The 24,286-nt window shown below is 41.4% G+C and overlaps 1 protein-coding gene across 8 annotated transcripts in view; it reads left to right on the top strand.

Moving 5' to 3' along the window:
* The window catches only part of lrp1bb (low density lipoprotein receptor-related protein 1Bb), a 341,490-nt gene that overhangs the window by 179,392 nt on the left and 137,812 nt on the right, over positions 1-24,286 (top strand). For 7 of the 8 annotated variants that reach the window (XM_061691330.1, XM_061691337.1, XM_061691332.1 and 4 more), the window contains 4 exons: positions 6,702-6,782; positions 7,266-7,436; positions 11,231-11,413; positions 19,997-20,197. In XM_061691330.1, the coding sequence (XP_061547314.1) occupies positions 6,702-6,782; positions 7,266-7,436; positions 11,231-11,413; positions 19,997-20,197 (636 nt within the window). The remainder of the gene's footprint in view (positions 1-6,701; positions 6,783-7,265; positions 7,437-11,230; positions 11,414-19,996; positions 20,198-24,286) is intronic. The other variant, XM_061691334.1, reaches the window with a different exon arrangement.

Below are 24,286 nucleotides of genomic sequence, written 5' to 3' on the forward strand. Positions count from 1 at the left end.
AATAGGACTGTGCTGAGATTTTAACCCCCCAATTATAGTTGAAATATTATCAAATATACAGAAAAATAAATGAGTGAACTTGCTTTTGGCCTTGCCATGGCCTGCAGGAATCTGAATGATGCAGCTTCCTGTTGAGCATGTGACTTGTGGAATATTCCACATTTTTTAGAGGGGTGTTGGGGTAGGACTGAGAAACAAAGTGTTAGTTAAATTAATTTAGAAAAACAACAACAACAACAACTTAAGGTTGCTATAGTTTGGCTTAGGAGTAAAATAATTTACATTTCTAAGTTATATTTCACGGTAATGTAAAATTTTAGGAAGTGGGGACAACAAATGCTATTTTTCTAGTGTTGAAGGTAGTTTATGTCATGAGATTAATGAGCAAGACATGCTTCTTAATGGAAAAAATATATACATTTTAGAGTTAATTTCATCGTTCATTTATACAATTCATTTCCTGGGGATGCAAATGGTACCGATTCGTTCCCATACATTATAAAAACTCCCAGATATTAAAGCTGTGATGAATGGGCACTCACAGCCCTTTCTTACTGTGAATCCTTGAAATGTTTATCTAACTTTTATGCAGTGCTATGCCCACATGATATGGCTTGGCCAAAAAAGCTTTGCAATTGCCCATCTGTCAAGGATACCTGCTTCTAATTGGACCTCATTTGGTCGAATTCCCTTGTAGGAGTTCATCAAACTACAAGCCATGGAATTTACCCAAAAAAAGCTGCTTAAAAACAAAATGGTCAATTTCATGTTCAACTTCAACCGTTGGACTTTAACATTTTTGTATGGTTGACTGTTTGATGTAACATTTGTTGGAAACTAAGGCTATTATGCCAAAAAATCTTTTTAATTTTCATCTGCCAGATGAAGCCTTGATCCCAAAATGAGGCACATCGGGCAATTATTTTCCTTCTTGTCGCTCAAGTATTTGGAATGAAACATTTGAATATGAATGACATACAACACTGTCACACAACAGTAACACCGACAACCAAAATAAGTGATTTTTAAATCACTTCTTCTAGCCACACACACACATACGCACACACAGACTATATCTATGTCATCAGTCAGTGTGAAATCACAGCAGGACTTCGGAGCTACCATACGTAGTCTCTCGAAGCTTCATCACGGGTTCACCGTACAGGTCATCTCGCAGCGTGAAGCTTTACGCTCCACCAGAGCACCCAGTGGGTTGCAGAAAACAGGATACTGACTATTAAGGCGATTGACGTCTTCATCCAAATATCGAAGGAAAGAGAGAACAAAGGTGGGCGCCTGGCAAATATAGCGCACGTCAGTACTGATGAGCCCACACCAGTCAGATGAGGTTTGTTTGGACACCAATCTGATCTGATGTGACGACAGCAGTCCCACGGGAGGTGAGAGGGAGTCGAGGATACTTACCTTGATCCATGTTGAGTGTCAGACATAGGGTGTCCGAACCAATTTTTGGTTAAAGGGGAGACAACCACAAAGTATCCTCGTTGTGGTCTAAACCTTAGGGGGATGGATACTGCAGTTGCTCCAATGCTCACACAATTGGATGTATTTAAGAGGCACTCTCAACATTAGGTACAGCTTTATCTTTTTAACTGCACTGCACCATACTGCTGTTTTCAGCAGTTTTCCCTTCTCATGCAACTTTAACAATGTATTACAGTTCTGCGCACTATAACAACCGTCAGTCAACTAAACAAACACAAATCCAATTTAGGGTGAAACAAAATGATGCAGAACCCACATACATACAACTATTATACATCATGGCACCTAACCGAGTGGTCGGTAACAAGCTCTCTAGTATTATCTGTTTTTGTGTTCTTCGTTCGTCTTTGGAGCCATTATGTGACTTACTTACACAAGGGAAGACTTGCTAAACATTAGGGAGTCTACTCCGGACTTTTTTTCGCCAACTTTCACAATTTCTTTTCTCGGTGTTACTCACTGATGGTGTGGCTGGGATCAATGGCGCATGGAGGCGATGCCAGGTCAAGGTCCGGAAGAGAGGATTCCGAATGCCACTCCCGACGATTCACCTCGCAAATCTACGCTCTCTACCCAACAAAATGGATGAGCTTCATCTTCTCACAAAGACCAGTAAAGACTTCGGACTTTCCGCCACCCTGTGCCTCACGGAGACATGGCTATGTGAACGCGTCCCCGATTGCGAAGTAATGCTTTCGGGCTTCCAGCTACACTGAGCAGAAAACTGCGAAAACAAAAGGTGGCGGAATATGATTCTATATCAACAAAAAATGGTGTACCGAAATCTCGGAGCGCAACACACATTGCAGCCTGGACTTGGAGTCGCTGTTTTTGAACTGTAAGCCATTCTAATCGCTGTGCGAGTTTGTCTCTTTCATCCTCACTGGTGTCTACATTCCTCTCCAGGCTCACACGAATGCCGCACTGCTAACGCTCGCAGAACAAGTGGACAAACTTGAAAAAAAGTACCCAGATTCACCCTTCATTATTCTTGGGGACTTTAACGAAGCTAAACTCAACCACAAACTCCCTAAATACAAGCAGCACATCGACTGTTCTACCAGGGAAAACAACATTCTAGACCACTGCTATACCACGCTAAATGATGCATACCATGCTATCTACCACGCAGCTCTGGGCCCATCTGATTACTGTTTAATTCACTTAATACCAACATACAGGAACAAACTTAAATGTGCGACGCCAGTGGTGAAAACAGTGAAAAAGTGGACCAATGAAGCAAAGATACAACTTCATGGCTGTTTGGACTGCACAGACTGGAGTGTCTTTGAAACTCCAACTGGCAGCCTGGATGATTATACGGACAGTGTCACATCCTATATCAGTTTCTGTGAAGATGTGTGTGGACCCAACAAAGACATTTCGCACGTTCAATGACAACAAGCCATGGTTCACTGCCAAACTTCACCAACTTCGCCGGGCTAAAGAAGACGCCTATCGATGTGGGGACAGAACCCTGTACAATCGTACTAGAAATCAGCTGACCAAAGAAATTAACACCGCAGAGAGAAATCATGCAGAAAAGATCGAAAAACAGTTTACTGCCAATGACTCTAAGTCAGTCTGGCAAGGATTAAAATCGCTAACCAACTACAAGCGAGTGGAGAACAATAAAGGACGAGATGACGACTTGAACACCTTCTACTGCAGATTTGAAAGGAACACTTACACACCCCACACCCACCAGCCACACCACCGACCACCATCCCACCTCTGACTTCTGCGTAGCCCAACCATGAACAGCATGTGAGAGGCACCCCGGTGGATGAGAGTATAGCCTCCCTCTGCCTTCGGGTGGGGCTCGGGTCCTGACTGTTGTTTATGCCGATGCACCAAACAGCAGTTCAGAGTACCCACCGTATTAGGAGTTGTTGGAGGGGGTGCTGGAGAACGCTCCCGCTGGGGACTTCAATGCTCACGTGGGCAATGACAGTGACACCTGGAAGAGTGTGATTGGGAGGAACGGCCCCACCGATGTTATTGGACTTCTGTGTTCACCCCGGATTGTCCATAACGAACACCATGTTCAAGCATAAGGGTGTCCACACATACACTTGGTACCAGGATACCCTAGGTCGCAGTTCGATGATCCACTTTTTGGTCATGTCATCGGACTTGCGGCCGTATGTCTTGGACACTCGGGTGAAGAGAACTGTCAACTGATCACCACCTGGTGGTGAGTTGGCTCCGATTGTGGGGGAAGATGCCGATCCGACCTGGCAGGCCCAAATGTATTGTGAGGGTCTGCTGGGAATGTTTGGCAGAATCCCCTGTCAGAAGGAGTTTCAACTCCCACCTCCGGCAGAACTTCACCCTCGTCTCGGGGGCGGCGGGCGACAGTGAGTCCGAGTGGACCATGTTCCGCGCCTTCATTGACGAGGCGGCCGACCTGAGCTGTGGCCTGTCGTGGCGGCAATCCCCGAACCCGTTGATGGACATCAATGGTGAGGGATGCCGTCGGGAAGTCGAATCTCAGATTGAGGAGGAGCAGTGTGGTTTTCGTCCTGGCTGTGGAACAGCTCTACACCCTCGGCAATGTCCTCGAGGGTGCATGGTAGTTCGCCAAACCAGTCTACATGTGTTTTGTGGACTTGGAGAAGACATTCGAGCGTGTCTCTCAGGGAGTCCTGTTGGGGGTGCTTCAGGAGTATGGGTGTGTCGAACCCCCTGTTCGGTCCTACGGGCTGTTCGGTCCCTGTACGACCAGTGTCAGAGTTTGGTCCACATTGCTGGCAGTAAATCGGATTCATTTCCGGTAAGGGTTTGACTCCGCCAAAGCTGCCCTTTGTCACCGATTCTGTTCATTCTGACAGAATTTCAAGGCGCAGCCGAGGCGTAGAGGGGGTTCGGTTTGGTGGCCTCAGTATTGCATCTTTGCTTTTTGCAGATGATGTGGTTCTGTTGGGTTCATCAAGCCGTGATCTCCAATGCACTTCGCAGACGAGTGTGAAACGACTGGGATGAGAATCAGCACCTCCGAATCTGAGACCATGGTCCTCAGTCGGAAAAGGGTGTATTGCCCTTTCCAGGTTGGGGATGAGATCCTGCCTCAAGTGGAGGAGTTCAAATATCTTGGGGTCTTGTTCACGAGTGAGGGAAGAATGGAACGGGAGATCGACAGGCGGATCGGTGCAGCGATTGCAGTAATGCGGACTGTATCGGTCTGTTGCGGTGAAGAAGGAGCTAAGCCAAAAGGTGAAGCTCTCTGTTTACCAGTCGATCTACGTTCCTACCCTCACCTATGGTCACGAGTTGAGGGCCGTGACCGAAAGAACAATATCCCGGATACAAGCGCCCAAAATGAGTTTACTTTGCAGGGTGTCCGGGCTCTCCCTTAGAGATAGGGTGAGAAGCTCGGTCATCCAGGAGGCGGTTAGAGTAGAGCCGCTGCTCCTCCGCATTGAGAGGAGCCAGATGAGGTGGATTGGGCATCTGATTAGGATGCCTCCTGGACGCGTCCCTGGTGAGGTGTTCCGGGCATGTCCCACCGGGAGGAGCCACCAGGGATGACCCAGGACACGCTGGAGAGACTACGTCTCTCGGCTGGCCTGGGAACGCCTCGGGATTCCCTCTGAAGACCTGGAGGAAGTGGCTGGTGAGAGGGAAGTCTGGGCTTCCCTGGTAAAGCTACTGCCCCCGTGACCCGACCTCGAATAAGTGGAAGAAAATGGATGATGGACTTAAATAGAAATTCAATTAAAAGTTCTAAGATCATGGTTATAGTGTGTACAAAAATACACTTTTGTGTTATATTATTTACAAAAAAATATCATCTAGGGCATAATAAGTACAAGCAATCACTTAATGTACACAGGAACTTGACTTTTGTCTCGATAGTTAGGCTTGACTTTTGTCTCGATAGTTAGGCTAGGGTTGTCAATAGGCAATGGAGGACTGTTTTGCGTCGTATAAATTACACTGAACCATATATTTAAAACAATTTAAAAGTTTGGGATTTCCCTTTAGTCATCATTTGTATGCAGTTGTTTGCAGTGACTGATTGTTGCCAAGTGCTGCACTGGGCTGAGTCGCCTTCGACTCCCTTTGGTGCGTCCTAAGCCGCTCCAAGACATAGTCACAAACAGCCAGGGTGTAAGCAGTAATTGAAGTTTATGCTTGGCTTCATTAAATCATAATCAAGCTGTGCAGGAAAACATATTCTCTCACTCACTGTTGTCTAAGCTTCCTCAGGCATCACTCCTCTCTAAGCACTCTACTGTGCAGTCCTGGCAGCCTCAGTGTTGCTTTTGTGGGTTTGAGAACACCTGAAGCAAAGTGGCGGTTGCCTCCTAGATGGATACCAATGTAGATTTTGTTTGTCAGTACTTTAGGAGTTGTCACACAAGGTCTCACATTGGGCTCTTTGTTCATGGGAACCTGCCATTATTTATGGATGTCGGCGTTTTATTTTTAGCCAAGCTCACTTTTTACTTGAAACCTTCATTTTTTATGGATGCCTGGTGCTTCATTTTTAATGAATGTTAAATTCCATCCAGCTGTGGGCTGTCAGTGAGACCCGGCGTATATGGAGTGTATACACGACACTTGCCAAATAAAATATGTTGCCACAGCAGCCTCAAGTATTTCAGTCAGGAGAACCAGATGCTCACAAATCAATTCCAATCCAGAATTGCATTTCATTCTAAAGTCAATGAAGGTTTAGACATCCTGTTAGGATATCTGAATCCACTTTATATACAGAAGCGTATCTCAAAGTCTGAAAAGAGAACAATCTCTGTTGGGAATAGAAATGTCAGGAAGAAGAAGAATCTGTATTTCTCTACCTAAAATAGCTTTGAAGTCTCCTTGAATAAGATGTGGGCAGAGGACAGACGTTGACGTGCCATATGATCAGGCCAGATTGCTTTGTTGTCTTAACTGTGTGGAAAAGATAACATCATTCCCTTGAATAACTTAGCTTCAGTTTGTTACGTAACAACAACAACAAAAAAGTGCATAAATAAATCAAAGTGGCGTACAGGTGAACAACCGTTGACTTAGTTGGAGTTCCTAAAAGGAACAGAACATAATTTGTACTACCTACAAAACCCAAAGAAAACATTCAACTTCAACTGAATGTCATCACGTGTCTGTATGAATACCCTTGTAATAAATTACTTTAGTCTGATGGGCCTTTTTTTTTTTTTTTTTTTTTTTTTTTTTTTTTAATACAGCTTTTCCCACTTGTGAGATCCTCACACAGTTCACCTGTTCCAACGGACGATGCATCAGTGAGAAGTGGCACTGTGACTCAGGTTTGGCGAAGGCATTTTAAAAACAAAACATAGTTATGTTGCTTTCTTAGTTCATATTAGGCGGCACGGTGGCCAACTGGTTAGAGCGTCAGCCTCACAGTTCTGAGGACTGGAGTTCAATCCCCGGCGCCGCCTGTGTGGAGTTTGCATGTTCTCCCCGTGCCTGCGTGGGTTTTCTCCGGGCACTCCGGTTTCCTCCCACATCCCAGAAACATGTATTAATTGGAGACTCTAAATTGCCCTTAGGTGTGACTGTGAGTGCGAATGGTTGTTTGTTTGTATGTGCCCTGCGATTGGCTGGGAGCCAGTTCAGGGTGTACCCCGCCTCCTGCCCGATGATAGCTGGGATAGGCTCCAGCATGCCCGCGACCCTAGTGAGGAGAAGCGGCTCAGAAAATGGATGGATGGATAGTTCATATTACCTGAGTCATGTTTGTGCTGTGATAGTTTTGTTTCTCACAACACATTTGAAAATATGTTCAGACAATGACTGCGGTGATGGCAGTGATGAAGTGGACTGCATCCAATCCTGCTCCAACAACCAGTTCCAGTGCGCCAGTGGCCGGTGTATCCCAGATCACTGGGCCTGTGATGGCGATAATGACTGTGGAGACTTCAGTGATGAGAACACGACCTGTAGGGGTCAATCGGGAGGTACGAACGACACTGTAATCAACAACAACACAGATGGACTGTAAATTGGAAAAAAAAAGTATTGTAAATTTGACATGCCACAGAGGAGACTGTTGTTAACAACACTGCAAAGTTTGAATGATTAAAAAAATCACCAACAGCGGTGATGCTCTTTGGAGACTCTGTGGGACCATAGGAGCCAACCATTCTTGTATTTTCTGGAGTTGCCAGTTTATTGGATTTTAACACACAGATCCACATATAAAGAATGTATTTGGTGTAAATTTCCCTTTTAAACGTGAAGGTATGTAATTTGGGAATCTTCAAGCAGGAGAATTGCAATACTAATTATGAATAATTGCTTATTATACTTTTGGCAGCTCGTAAAAAGTCCATCACAACACAATCGTTAAAAGAAGAACCACTCACTATTGAATTGCATGACATTTACATTATGTTATTTTCCCTCAGGGTCAAAATCGATACATTTTACAGGATATGGTCCAAATGGACAGAATACGTCAAACCAATTAGCTCTGATTTTAATCGATGCTTTTTGTGCTTAGTGTTAAATTGCTTTTTTTCCTTGTCATATAGCTGGAATGGCAAAGGTAGTATGCACCCAGTTCTTTTTTTGTTCTGTTTCAAAAGAATTTTTGTCAATTCACTATGGAAAATATTGGAAGTGCACTATACAATGAAAAGAGGTGGAATGTGATTGAAAATATTTAGGCTGTATATTTTTCCAATAAAAAGATTTTTAAAAAATAAAAAATTCACCAAGTACATAAAAACAGGCTTTAAAATCTTGAAAAATCAACCCCTGGTTTCCGCTCTGAAACTTTGTGGGCATGTCCACTGACTGCGCTTACACCACGTTCTGCTGAACTATCAACTGTCAATCAAATACAACTACATGTAGCTTCTTTCTTATGCCTACATATGCCGATATGTTTGAGAGATGCAAAAATATATCCACTTAAAGCCTTCAGTGGCTAGAATGTATCCCACTGAGTCGTTGCGGGCGCTTTGCACACCCTGGTGAAAGGCACCAGCCACCAGCTAGCTCACGAGCTAACAGTCTTCCAATACACTTGTCTGGGGTGTCACCTCCTCGGTTGGTGTTGTTTCAGTGTGTAGGTCCACATAACAGACACACTTCAGAGAAATTTAACTGTTTATTAAACACAGCACCACACTTCATTCAGCCTGTGGCTCAAACTACAGAACAGAAATTTGAGCACATACTTCCTGTTAGTTATATACCTAAAATGCGTTGCGTTCAAACATATTACAGTAGCCTGAATAACACAGTTCTCAGTCTTTGTACATGCTTGCATTTATTATCTTGAAAAGGGACTTTAAGGAAAAGTTCTGTGAGGCACGGTCGTGATCGTGGTTAGGGTGTCTGCTTTGTAGTGAAAAAGAGCTGGGTTTGAATCTTGGCTTGAGCCAAACTGTGGATTTTTACTTCTTTCCACACTGAGGTTGATTGAAGACGAAATTGGTCATAGGTGTGACTGCTTGTTTGTATAGAATATGTGTCCTGTGCTTGATTGGCGACCAGTCAAGTGTCTACTCCACCTCTCCCCCAAAGTCAAATGAGTTCATCTTGACCCTTGTCCCTAATCAGGCTAAAGGTTAAAAAAATGGATGGATGGAATGATGAGCGCTATTATTCTGACTTGACAATAAATTAAAAAATATTTTTTCTCAGCCTGACAATGTTATTTTTTCAGTGTAAGCCATGACTTTTAATGATGGCATCCTTTCCTTATATTCATTTTAGCCTGCTAATTGTGTTTTGGCAATTCAAGGCAATGCATAAATTCAGCCGTTGTAATTACAAGTTCAGCAATGAATCATCTTAATTTGAATAACGTTGTTTTAACACTCAAGTGTGACTAATCTTATCTAGTCGCTGTTCCAGGGGAACTTCAACATCGGGAGTTGAATCATTTAATCTAATTAATGCAGAAAAAAAACTCACAGCTCACTTGCTTGTCACTGGAATATGTAGAAAATTCATCAAACCATTTTCTGATGAAAACTGAAGGCTCCCTCACAGTGCTTGTGTCTGCTTTTGCTTTTCGCAGAAGGTAGTGAGTCAATCTAAGCTTTGACTCAGCCGCAGAAAGTACTTTCAGTACGGAGTTTCAGTACTGTCAGCTATACATGACTTCTGACTTAAGTGTTTTATCTTGAAAAACAAAAAAACAAGGCTGCTTACTATGTTCCCAATTCTATTGATCTTAAATGGTAAATTGAGTGCACTTATATAGCGCTTTATCTACACCATAACAGTGCCCAGAGTACCACATTCACCCATTCACACACACATTCATAAACCAATGGGCAGCTGCTGCCGTGCAAGGCACTGCCAGGCCCACTGGGAGTAAATTGGGGTTCAGTGTCTTGCCCACACTTCCACATACAGACAGTTGGAGCCAGGACCCTTCGGTCACTGAAAGACCAGCTCTACCAACTAAGCCACAGCCACCCAGATGAAGCAATTGTCTCCGTTCAACTTTGGGAGCAGATTGTGGACGGCCATTTTCTGTTCCAGCATTACAGTATTCAAAGCAAGGTCTATGGTATAGTGAGTTTTCTGGGGCTGGAGACCCTGACCTCGACCCATCCAAAACATTTAGTGTGCTCAATAACCATCCATCCATCCATTAATTTTCTATGCCGCTCATCTTGTTTAGGGTCACAGGGAGCTGGAGCCTACTACCCTGGACTAGTTACCAGTCAATAGCATGTCACATATACACACTGTCACCAAGTGGGAATTGAAAGTCATATGAGTGAACCCTGGCAGCATCAGTGAGCTGGCTCAATAATCCTGTCAGTAGTTCTACCTACAAATTGGCATATACTGTTGTGCGCCCACATGAAAAGCAATAACTCTCCAAAATCATGTTCAATCACTAATTTAATATGCCCAAAATATGTAATTTATTATGCTATTGTTGATTAAAATGCTAGGACACGTCCCCAGTGCCAGCCCTCAAAGTCTGCGTTCAAGCCAACCCCCCCCAACCAGAAAAAAAGCCTTTAATAATTTACAAAAGCAAACGGCTGTGGTGGCATACTCTTCCCAAACTCTTTCTCAAAGGTCCTAGAGCCATGAGTGATGCAATAAATAAAATGATGAGCTGACTAAGCAGTTCAATAGGTCAAAATTAATCTGTACCCAATTTACCTTTGTGGGTGACACACTCCCTTCTGCAAAGAAGCATTACAGCAATCAATTTTTAACAAAACAGGCATACTAACATAATTGTGTCTAACCTACCTATTTTCACTTATGATAAAAAAAAAAAAAACATCCATACTTTCAATCTTGAGGTGACATAATGTCCCATGGCAGAGTGAGGGAAGAGTTTACAACACTTCTCGGACATTGGAGTGTTGAGGAGAGTTAATAGATTTGTTCTCAAGCTATTTTAAACACTTTAAATTAGTCAATACTGTGTAAAAATAACAGACGGCATGGCAACAGACCAATACTGTCGATTTGTGGGAGGGGGGGGGGGGCAGGAAATGGAGCATATTTGGACATACGAGGTTTCCGCCCGACAGCAACAATGTAGCATCATATGTCCGTCACCATGGCATATAAAGTGACGTTCATCTCATTTTTAAAAAGAAGCAACAAAAGAATACTACTATGCCTTTCCGGTAAATACAAATATCTGAACAATAACATTTGTCCACATAGAATGATTCAGGGCTGCTGTGCCTTGGCCCGCGACGGTGTATTATCGAGCTCTGATCCGATCCAATCAATAGTTGAGTGACTTTCCTTTCAGCCCTGCCATCTGTGATTGAGTGCAGTGGGGAAGAATTCCACTGTGTCACAGATGGGACCTGCATCCCAGAGCGCTGGAGATGTGACGGAGATAAGGATTGCGAAGACGGCAGCGAAGAGAAAGACTGTGAAGGCACGAAAAGGATGTGCGACCCTAAGGCCAAGTTTACCTGCAAAGATACAGGTAATGTAAAATAAATAACATTACAGTTCTGATTTGTTTTCTTCAATCTTTAACTTTGATCTTGGATCTAATTTGTATTGTTAGCTTGCATTGTTGCCATCCTTGGAAATGTATAACAAATGTTATCAAAAATAAAGGCTGATAGAGGTTTAATAAAAGGCAGACTTTTTGTTGATTTCAACATCTGGGACACAGCTGTACTGTTTTGAGACAGACCCCGGCAATCAGATTACCCATTTTTTTCTCTTCAACAACCCTTCTGTTGGGAGGTTCCATTACTAAAGAAAATACTACACCCAAACAACGGTAAGCTATTTCAACAGATCCACACGGAAACCCAGAAAAAGTATTATTATGCCATCAGACAAAGTAAATTATTGACTCATTATTTTGAATAAGCAATGTCATACTGGGAAGGCAAAAGCATTGCTCAGTGAGATTAGTTTGCTTTTTAGATAATAGATAGAAAAGATAATACTGGTAGCTAGATTTTGGGGGTCTAAAATATAGATATAATCAGTGCTTTTTGGACTACATACTTTTTTGTTGTAAAGAAATTGACTATAAGCAACAGTAGAAGAGATGGAGTTTGGTTAGCGTTTGCCGATGTGAAATATTTTCAACCCTAATAATACATATATTTATTAGGGATGTAATGATATCTATATATCACAGTTCAGTATTATCACAGTATTACTCTCCCGGTACGATAATTATTGCAATATCGTAGGAAAGCTCACCGTATTACAGTAAGACTCACTGTATTGGAGCAAGGTTGACAGTACAAGTACCCTTGGGTCAAATTCTTTAGAACTGTGTGTCATCTGACTATGCAGATGACACACAGTGCTTATATCTAGCAGTGTCTCCAGATGACTGCAGTTCAATTGAGGTTTTGAGTCACTGTCTAAAACAGGTAAATAACTAGATGAGCCAAAATGCCGAGATAATTGTTTTTCGCAATAAAGAAAAGAGGATTGCTGTTAGTAAATAGCTGGTATAGGCTCCAGCACACCTGCGACCCAAGTGAGGATAAGCGGTGTAGAAAATGGATACCTGGAGTCACTCTTTAAAAACCAAAGCCCAAGTCTGAAACCTTGGTGTACTGATAGATTCTGACCTGACTTTCAACAGTCATATCATATCAATTACTAAAACTGAAACATCTGAAGAACATATCCAGAGTGAAGACTTGCATGTGCCAAGCAGACCACGAGAAGCTCATCCATGTTTTTATCTCAAGTAGACTTGACTTTTGTAATGGTCTTCTGACTGGACTACCCCAAAAGAGCATTAAACAGCTGCAGCTCATTCAGAATGCTGCAGCTCAGGTTCTGACCAGAACAAAGAGGTCAGAGCATCATACTCCAATTCTAAAGTCTCTACACTGGCTCCTAGTCAGCTTTTATATATTTTAAAGTTCTGCTCCTGGTCTATAAATCACTTAATGGTTTAGGTCCTGAATACATGAGAGAAATGCTAATGGCATATACGTAAATCAAGTAGGACTCTGAGATCGACAGACTCAGGTCAAATAGTGGAGCACAGAGTCCAAAGCAAACATGGTGAAGCAGCATTTAGCTGTTATGCTGCACACAAATTGATTAAGTTGCCAACTGCAGTGACATCAGCCCCAAGTGTGAATGTTTTTAAGTCGAGGTTAAAAACTAATTTTTTTCTTCATGCTTTTAAGAGAATTTTCACTGTTAAATATTTCTTGCACTGTACACTGTTTTAATTGTACTTTTATTTTTCTATTTGTTTGAAATCTTTATAAGCTGTTTTTTTTTCTTTTTAAATGCTTTTAACCATGTACCGCACATTGAGTTACCCATCCATCCATTTTCTGAGCCGCTTATCCTCACAAGGATCGCGGGAGTGCTGGAGCCTATCCCAGCTATCTTCGGGCAGGAGGCGGGGCACACCCTGAATCGGTCGCCAGCCAATCGCAGGGCACATAGAAACCTTGTGTATGAAATGCGCTATATAAATACATTTGCTTTGCTTACAAGTGGGGCGAAGAGGGGAACGCAGAACAACCGAAAGACCTCTCTTTTTCTTGCTGGCTGAGTCCTTCTCGATAGGCTTTAGTAGTTTCTGTGCCTTCATCCGTACATCCAATATTTACATTGGTATACCTCCAAAACGCTATTACTGCTGCAGCTTGTTTATGGAGTGGGCCCATTTTATGATTTCATTTTTGGGACTATAGAGCCTATCTCACTGACTGAGACGTTGCAGTGACTGCTGAGAGTGACTTATCAGTCGCGGCAACTTGGCACAGCGAGATACCAAAATTTTGCTTCAACATCGCGCAGAAAACAATTAGCCCCGCAATGTCATGGCACAGTCGCAGTTGTATAATATGAAGAGCTCTGCTAAATAAGGGGCAGGAGGGAAAACATATTGATATAATATCCACTATTTAAATATACAAATACACTGTATATGAAGAAATAAATCAAATATATCTAATAAGATACAGGGACACTGCTAGGCAAACAGCTGGTCATTATGAGCTTATGTGAGTATGTTTTATGTAAACAATAAGCAGAGGTGGGTAGAGTAGCCAAATATTGTACTCAAGTAAGAGTAATGTTACTTTAGAATAATATGACTAATGTAAAAGTAAAAAAGTAGCCATCCAAATATTTACTTGAGTAAGAGTAAGAAAGTACTCAATGAAAAAAACTACTCAAGTAAAGAGTAATTTGTGAGTAACTTCAGATTTTTTAAATTATTATTATTATTTTTTGTAGATCAGTGCATGAACATCAAATAAAAAAAAAATATATGGGAGTCGACACACACCTGCCACCATTTAAATTTTTAAGTGCCAAAAAACTAACAACACATGCATTGGGCCCGACAGAAATATCTTCTTCTTTTCTTTCGGCTTGTCCCTTTAGGGGTTGCCACAGCGCGTCATCCTTTTCCATGTAAGCCTATCTCCTGCATCCTCCTCTCGAACACCAACTGCCCTCATGTCTTCCCTCACGACATCCATCAACCTGCTCTTTGGTCTTCCTCTAGCTCTCTTGCCTGGCAGCTCCATCCTCCTCATCATCATCCTTCTACCAATGTCCACCGTGCCGCCCTACAGAAACATGTTTTGCTTTATTTACATAAATGAAGATAGCTGGGATAGGCAACCCTTGTGAGGATGAAGCGGTACAGAAAATAGATGGCTGGATGGACTTTATGAAGAAGCTGTTTGCTGAACAGACTTATTGATTGTGTGTGTGTGCTAATTTTACTACATCCACTGCCAAAACAACAGCAAAAACATCTGCAACTTACCGCAAGGTGTTTTTTCAAGTTAGAAGTGGGCTGAAATATCCAAGTTTGAGGAGTTTAAGAGCCACATGGCAAAGCTGTTGTTTTTTGGTCTCTAAACACACTCCCACTGCAGTTTTATTTCCCCCCAAAAAGAGCAATTTTGATTTACTTGCGAAGGCTACATGCGTGGTCATGTGACTGCCTTGTGTCATCTGATTGGTGAATTGGAGTCAAATGACATTAGTGTTCACGTATGATTGGGGCGTCCTTTGCGTAAGTCGAAGATGGAATCTAAAAAAAAGACGTGCACACGCAAGAATGGATAAATAAAAGTCATGAACGGCATGTCGATTATTGTAACGGAGTAAAAGTATCAATCCTTCTTCACATAAATACTCAAGTAAAAGTAAAAAGTACAGTGCATTTGAAGTACTCTGACAAGTACATTTCATCAAAAATGTGACTTGAGTAAATGTAACGGAAGTGTGTTACTACCCACCTCTGACAATAAGATAGCACAAAACAACATTTCAAATTCAAGGTAACTCAGTGTGCTTTACATGATTAAAAGCATTTAAAAATAAAGAGAAACATTTATTTTCAAAACCTTTTTCTAATTAGTCTGATGGAGCCTACTGCCAAAAGTGGGTCACGACTTAGCAACAAAAATTGGTCAAGCATTGTCACAGAGAAGTAGCGGATAGGTCTCCGTGATGTCTCTGCAGTCTTGTTGGTCTCAAACAAGTCTGGGAGATGTCCCAGAGACCTCGCAGAGACATCCGCCCTGTCGTGGACAGAATTAGTTTCCGCGATGTCTCCGAGACCTTTTGGAGACTTAAAAAAGTCACCAATGTCTCCAATGAAATCGAACACGTTCACGTTCACTTCAGCGCGACTCCTTGGTGACACGCCTAGTCTGCAGGAGACATCACGGAGACGTATCCGCAACCAGCTGATTCTGATTCTTCTTCTTCTTCTTAAGACTGACTGATGGATGAGACTAAAAACATTCAGTGGAATAAGACACGCAACTCTCTGTTTATGCATCAAACAATGTAAAAAATTACAACAAAATAATTTAATCACTTAAATAAGAAACCTCTGTAGTTTAGTTATCATTTAAGTTTACTATCCCCAAATTCTTTGACTGTTTTGATATATTAGCGAAAATAATTATTCATGGTTATGTTTTCCCACAAACCTGATTTTTTTTTTTTTTTTTTTGGTGCCACCCACTCCTTGAATAATGATGTTTTTGTGTTTTGCAATTTATTTCACTCCCTTTTCCCCTGTTTATACATCCCACCAATTGTTTTTAACAAGCTGTGAATGTCTTCTATCAATTCAGTCAAAATATTGCCCCATTTATGCCACGAACATGCTGCAGCATGTTTTTATTTTTGTGGCACATTTCTGTAAAATGTATATTTTAAACCAAAGCCTTGATTTTTTTTTTCCCCCCCTCCTGTGCTGGCGTCATAGCAGGCACTAAACATATGGAGGCCTCAATCAAACAGCGATATGTGGATATGTTTTTTTATGGGGCAGCCAGCCTGAGAGCTTAGAAGTCAATATCGACAAATGTACCCATCTGAACACGCAGACGCACACAATGACACCCTCAGCTGTCGCTTCATCCTCCCACACACACTGATCTGGCACCAAGAATAAACCAATGTTGTAACTTTGAAGGAAAATCTGTAAATTGGAATGTGCTGCAATCCTGCACCAGCACAAAATGATGAGGCATGTTGGCGTCTGTGATATTGTGTTTGCTCGCCTCTGTCAGTAGTTCCACCTACTTCTTTCTAACGTGCATAGTGGAGGAATAGGATGCTGAAAATAAACAGCGGAATTGATGAACAAAAGTTCTGTAACTTTACAGTCGCTTTTAATAACTTGAAACAGTGTACAGTATAAACTGTATTCGAGGCTCAACAAAAAATATCGATCTTTGTTTTATTTTTTTGTCTTAAAGTAATACATTGATACTGTATACCCTGGCTTGTAATAAAAACAAAGTTGTTCTCACTGCTGTGGCAGCACTGGATTTCCCACTTGAGTTGCCCACAACTGGACCAGCTTGACAACTCCCAAGCAGTGTTAAGCGAGGTGCATACACACTATTGATTTTTATCATCTGAACAAACACATTTTTTTAAATCTGAGATAGCCCTCACAAGAAATCATCCAGAAATCGTGTGGTTTTTTTGCATTTCCTATAGTCTGTCACCACACACATAATGATATTTACTGTGAGTTTCTTCCCCCAAACCAGATGCCTGGCATAGAACCAAAACTGACCTGTGAGAAGCAGCATGGTGCAAGAGGGCATCCAGACAACCAAAAAATACAACAAAAAGACAAAGACAAGATATTTAATGTTCAAACTGATCAACTTTATTGTTTTTAGCAAATAATCATTAACTTAGAATTTTATGGCTGCAACACGTTCCAAAAAAGATGGGACAGGTAGCAAAAAAGACTGAGAAAGTTGAGGAATGCTCATCAAACACCTGTTTGGAACATCCCACAGGTGAACAGGCTAATTGGGAACAGGTGGGTGCCATGATTGGGTATAAAATGAGCTTCCCTGAATTGCTCAGTCATTCACAAGCAAAGATGGGGCGAGGCTCACCTCTTTGTGAACAAGTGCGCGAGAAAATAGTGGAACAGTTTAAGGACAATGTTCCTCAACGTACAATTGCAAGGAATTTAGGGATTTCATCATCCACGGTCCATATCATCAAAAGGTTCAGAGAATCTGGAGAAATCACTGCATGTGAGCGGCAAGGCCGAACAACCAACATTGAATGCCTGTGACCTTCAATCCCTCAGGTGGCACTGCATCAAAAACCGACATCAATGTGTAAAGGATATCACCACATGGGCTCTGGAACACTTCAGAAAATCAAAGTCAGTAAATACAATTCAGCGCTACATCCGTAAGTGCAATTTGAAACTCTACTATGCAAAGCAAAAGCCATTCATCAACAACACCCAGTAACGCCGCCGGCTTCTCTGGGCCTGAGCTCATCTAAGATGGACTGATGCAAAGTGGAAAAGTGTTCTGTGGTCAGACGAGTCCACATTTCAAATTGTTTTTGGAAATTGTGTACGTCGTGTACTACGGGCGAAAGACGAAAAGAACCATCCGGCCTGTTATGGACGCAAAGTTCAAAAGCCAGCATCTGTGATAGTATGGGGCTGTGTTAGTGCCAATGGCATGGTTCACTTACACATCTGTGAAGGCACTATTAATGCTAAAAGGTACATACAGGTTTTGGAGAAACATATGCTGCCATCCAAGCAACGTATTTTTCATGGACGCCCGTGCTAATTTCAGCAAGACAATGCCAAACCACATTCTGCACGTGTTACAACAGCGTGGTTTCGTAGTAAAAGAGTGCGGGTACGAGACTGGCCTGCCTGCAGTCCAGACCTGTCTCCCATTGAAAATGTGTGGTGCATTATGAAGCGTAAAATACGACAACAGAGACCGCGGACTGTTGAACAGCGGAAGCTGTACATCAAGCAAGAATGGGAACAAATTCAACCTACAAAGCTTCAACAATTGGTATCCTCAGTTCCCAAACGTTTATTGAATGTTGTTAAAAGAAAAGGTGATGTAACACAGTGGTAAATATGAAATTCTAAGTTAATGATTATTTGCTAAAGACCGTAAAGTTTATCAGTTTGAACATTAAATATCTTGTCTTTGTAGTGTATTCAATTAAATATAGGTTGAACATGAGTTGCAAATCATTGTATTCTGTTTTTATTTATGTTTAACACAACGTCCCAACTTCATTGGAATTGGGGTTGTACAAAAGTTAACCGCTCTAATTTGTATTTGTTGTAATGGAGCCCAAATAGAGAATGCCCTAGAACCTGCTGATTCTTTTTAGCTCTACTAGTTACAAAAAGACCAGCATGTTGTGGGTGTAAATCTTGGGATGGAACTACATATACCATCCTTAGTCATCAAGATAGGAACGCGGTCAGCCATAAAATACTTTCTGAATAAGTTACAAAACCTTAAAATCACAACTCTGGTGGGCTGGGAGTCAGTGCAAGTTGCCCAGTATTGGGGTAATATGATCCCAATTTCTAATCCTCATCTTTCTGCAGCATTTTCTACTAACTGCAGACTTTTAATACTAGACATGGGAAGACCAGAAAGCAACATTTTATAATAGTCAATCCGAGATGTAACAAATGCATTTATTTATTCATCTATTTATTTGTTTGTGTTTTGCGTTGGCACTGCAGCACTGATGCAATATGTCTTTAAAATCCTTAGGTCTTGATAATTGGGAAAACATTGCCTAAATGATTGAAATGGTAATGTATCTAACAGGTGTTTCGAGCCCATTTTTGGGGTGCTGCACCCCAAAAATGAATCCCAGCACCGTAAAACTGTGAGAGATCAAAACCATGTTTAAAGTGTAGACTATATCATTTTAGAACAACCTAGAAAAGTGTCAAACCATACAGTACATGCTTGAAATTTAATACTTTAACAACAAAATACAGCTCCCCCATTGCCTAAAAAATGGTTTGCTCCACCCAATCCCTCCCACCTGTGCCCGACGATAGCTTGAGCACTTCACTTGAACAGAGAAATAGCAGCCTTCTCGTGATTTGGCATAATTACGTGGCTTGTACTGAATATTATCATTACCAGTCCTCATTTTTTGCCGCATTTAATCATAGGTCACTATTTATGCTATGTAGGAGTTAGCTGAAATTTTTTCTAGCTAGGAAATTATTCAGTTGGTCAGACAGTAATACTGCCCTCTCTTTCTGAATTGGAATGAGATAAATTACATGTAGTTACATGTGTCTGAGAGAGAGAGAGAGAGAGAGAGAGAGCGAGCGAGAGAGAGTGAGTATCGGTAGTAGTAGTAGTACTGGTATTCAAAGTATTCACAAAAGGGGGGTAATTTACTCCAGGAAAAAAATGCATGCTATTAACGTGTATGTAGAGTTACTGCTGTATCAAAATGAAGTGTCTTCCTACCAAAATTAGGGTTACACAATCGGGTTACAATATCATTCATTCCTCTTTTGATGTGGCTCAACATTTAACTAACCTTTAACATATTTGATGGTTAAGTCACAGTTGTTCCCAAAAAGTGTTGTACTTTTCTCTCTTTTTTTGCTGGGAAATATGGAAATGAAATTGCGTTAAAATGTACAAAACAGTGAAATTTATCTTGCCTGGCCAGAAGCTCAACACCCCTAAACCTCCGACCCTGGAATGGCCCCTGGTGTATAACATGAATGGATCTTTGCTTCTAGGAAAGTGCATCACAAAGAGCTGGGTGTGTGATGGTGACATCGACTGCGAGGACCGTTCGGATGAGGAGTCCTGTGAGTCGGCCGTATGCAAGCCGCCAAAGTACCACTGTGCAAACGACACCTCCGTCTGCCTGACACCTGACAAGATTTGCAACAGCAAAGTGGACTGTGCCGACCGCTCGGATGAAGGACCTGTTTGCGGTAATGTTAGATTATCTTCGCATTTCGTATCTTGGAAGCAAAAATAACACTAAACATAAGTAAAGTCACTCCATCACATGAATTTACTTTCTGCTTCAATTTCCTTCTCTGTTGTGGTATGTCTTTGTAACCCAATGAGTGGTACAATTTGGACTTGGCATTTCAAAATCAAATATTGAGAAGAGACGGCTCAGTGAAGGGCAACCAAGGTCTGTTTTACCATATGAAGAAAAAGTCTGATGCTGTTGTCACAAGTTTTGTTTTGAGCTGCCCAATTCTATCGACTGCGGCCCACAGATGACCTCAAAATACAAAATTAGGTGGAAAAACTAAATATTTGCAGCAGAACTTTCATCTACAATTGAAGAAACTATTCCTTTGCCCACTTCCAAAATTCTCCATGGGTGTGATTGTGAGTGTGAATGGTTGTCTATATGTGCTCTGCGATTGGCTGGCAACCGTTCCAGGGTGTAGCTAGCCTTTTGTGCAAAATCAGGTGTGGTAGGCTACAGCCTCCCCACCGTCCTAATGAGGACAAGCACTAAAGAAAATGATGGTAATTGAAATTGATGTTGTTCAATGTTATTGTCACCTCTGTAATATTTTGTCAACACGGAAAGTGCTGATGCCAAACCGATATGCAATAAGGGCACAGCCGCAGAAAAAGGCTACAACCAGTTAATCTCCTTGATTTTGTTGTTGTTGAATAGCCGCATCAATGAGATGAAGAAAGAATAAATAAGGAGGCGAGGAGAGGAATTTCTAAAGTTTGGCTTTTCAAAGTGTGTTCGCATTGGTTACGGTCTGACAAAATCAGACTGCATGCTGAGTGCATCCGGCCAGTTTGAGGTGGGTGTGAACCTGACCTTTTAAGTTTTGAGTTTTTGAACTTTGTGATACTTCAGCTGCGAAGAGATCAGTGCTTGAATCTATTCCAAATTGTCAACATTTGGACCTTTGCTGCAGTTCCTTTTGGTTCTTTTTGCTTAACTAAACACTTTAAATCTTACTGGGGGTTGTCTGTTTGGTACTCAGATATAGATCAATCTAAGTGAAATGGCCGCAAAGTTGTCAAAAGATAAGCGCCGATGTTAGATTCAATACTCAAAACTTTGATTTTTAGTTTTGACAAGAAGCAGAAAAGAACGCAGAAACAAAAATAATGTAAAATGAAAAAAATATTCATCAAATTTACACTGCAGAACAAAGGCATACAATTCAAACTTATCTACTTAACATTAGATATAGCCTATACTATGTCTGTCGGTCGGTCGGTCGGTCGGTCGGTCGATCTATCTATCTATCTATCTATCTATCTATCTATCTATCTATCTATCTATCTATCTATCTATCTATCTATCTATCTATCTATCTATCTATCTATCTATCTATCTATCTATCTATCTATCTATCTATCTATCTATCTATCTATCCATCTATCCATCTATCCATCTATCCATCTATCTATCTAAATATTCAATTATCCGAGTCTGATCACAAATTAGGGCAGCATGCTCTTGTCCAAAGTAAGCAGGGATAAACTAATGAGGACATAGAGGTGGGTTGATGGATTGATGAATCACAATTGAAAGTCACATTTACCCAGTCCAAACTGTGTATTATGCTGATGTTTTCCACGAATTGTATGCATTCTCAACACTGAATTGTAAAAATATGCTGCTTTCTGCACACCCGTCGATTTACTGGCTTTTCTTGTGCATGGTTACAATGAGCTGGAACCTGTCACAGATGATACTCGGCGAGAGGCGGCATGAACCCCGGACAGATTGCTTTTAAATTGCCGGCCTGACATAGAGACAGACAAGCATTTACTCACTCTTGTGTGCTCCCTGGCTGCTATTTTGTCCACCATCCATTCGGCTGTTAATGATCCTGTCTCGGAGACATCACAATAATGCTATGATAAATTCTTACATAGATGGGCATTATCATTCAAATCCATCCATCTCTTTTCCATACTGCTTATCCTCAATAGTGTCACAGTTGAACTGGAGCCTATACATCTATTGTTATTATTGTTATTATTATTACTATTATTATCATCATCGTTAGTAGTAATAATAATTTTAAAACACTCACTGGCAAGACCACACCCTATCGTTTCTACCTACTCACCATGCATACCACAATCGCACTCTCTGTTACAGCAGTTTTATTAATCACTTGGTTCCCAAAGTCCACAATATTTTTGGTCGATCTTCTTTTAAATTTTCTGCCCCACATGACTGAAACCCTCTGCAACAAATCAAAAATTCCAATATCCTTGTTTAAAATATTAATGAGGGACACTGCACGATCGCTGCAGCTGTTCTTAGCCAGCCGGTTATGAACCTTTTATTTCCTATGGTGTAATGTAATGTATTATGTAACTATATCATATTGTGCAGTTTGTTGTATACTGAAAATACAGTATGTGTATTTGTTTTTATTTTGCTTTGTTTTACTCTGCTTTCTGCAGCCAGGTCGGCATTGCAAATGAGAATCTGTTCTCAATTGCCTTACCTGGACAAATGACGGATAAATCAATAAATAAATGCAACTGATTGTGCGGAAGGCAGGGTGCATCCTGGACTGGTCACCTGTCAATTGCAAGGCACATACAGACAACCAATTATTCACCCTCCCGTTCACACCTATGGACAATTTTGAGTCTTCAATGCAGCTACAATGAACATGGGAGGAAGCCACAGTATCCGGAAAAAAAAATACACGGAGAACATGCAAACTCACACTGAAAGCCAGAGGGTCAAACGCCGAACCTCAGAATTGTGAAGCAGACGTTCTAACCACTTGGCTATCATGCTTCCATTATCACTATAATCACTAAATCAAACATGTAATAGAATTAAATATGGGTTGTTAAAAAAATAATGTGTGACTGTCTGTTCAACAGTATTGTTTGTATGGCACCACATATTGTTTTCCATCAATTTCAATCAGTCCGTGTTTGAGCTTGTACTGCCACCGCGGGTGTTGGATCACTGACCAAAAGGACAGACAAACTGTGAAAATACTGTGGGTTAATGATCACGAAGGCAAGTGTTTGTCCAAGTGCCACATGAGGGTGGAATGAGATCTCATGTGGCGAGCACTAGCCCTCTAATCTCCCAAAATGACCAGCGTAAAACACTGAGTTTCATTTTCTGGAGCGCCAGTAGCCAAGCCTCAGGGGTGCCCTTTAGGACCCTCGAGTGCTCGCATTATCTTAGCTGGGAAAAGAACCTTTTCCCTCAAAGTCAATTAGGTTCTGCTCAGGGAGACCTTCAGGGTCTCTTTTTGATTTGCACCAGATCACCAAGTCTCACACCCACCATGAGCTATTGTGTCCAGAGACTACTCAATTTCCCGACTACTGATAGTGTGAGCTATTCTTTATCGAAGGGAGGGCTAGCACTTAAGTGAAAAGTGTATACTACATTCCTTTTTTTTATTTTTATGTGTAGATTTGTTGGACTATAAACCAGCATTTAAGTCTAATATGTTATGTGGCATTTTTCATGGCTATATACTAGGCAAACAGTATTTAATTTTCTTTTGACAATTTCACGTTGAACAGCAATGTTATACATATCGTTGCTGTCGGGCAGAATCTCACAAATCACTAGTTTTCAGGGGGGAAAAAAGCCATTTTGCTTGAGTTACCAAACACAACATCATTCAAGTTGCTTTTAGGTTATACCTTATATTGCTGCACACCAACATCAACACAACACCACCACAAAATCATGTTAGGTCACTAATTCAATACGCTAAACAATCACTCATTTATTGAGATGTCGTTGATTAAAAAAAGATAGGACACGTGACCAGTAGTTGATGGGCCAAATGAAGCAAGGCTTCAGAGCGTGTTTCGAGGAAAAGTAGGTGTGCCAAATGAAGCCCTGATTCGAAACGTGTCGTTTCCAAGAAAACCACGTGACCGATGACAAACGAGGCCTCAGTTTGTGTGGATGACGTCATTGCTTCAATCAATGTATCGTTTCCTCATAAAAACACTCGAAACCTCATGCTGCTTTCCGGGTCTTGTCAGCGTTTGTAGTGAGCTTCAAGTTAGTTGGCGAGTCAGTG

Source organism: Phycodurus eques, chromosome 12 (assembly GCF_024500275.1).
Source record: "Phycodurus eques isolate BA_2022a chromosome 12, UOR_Pequ_1.1, whole genome shotgun sequence".
Classification (NCBI taxonomy): domain Eukaryota; kingdom Metazoa; phylum Chordata; class Actinopteri; order Syngnathiformes; family Syngnathidae; genus Phycodurus; species Phycodurus eques.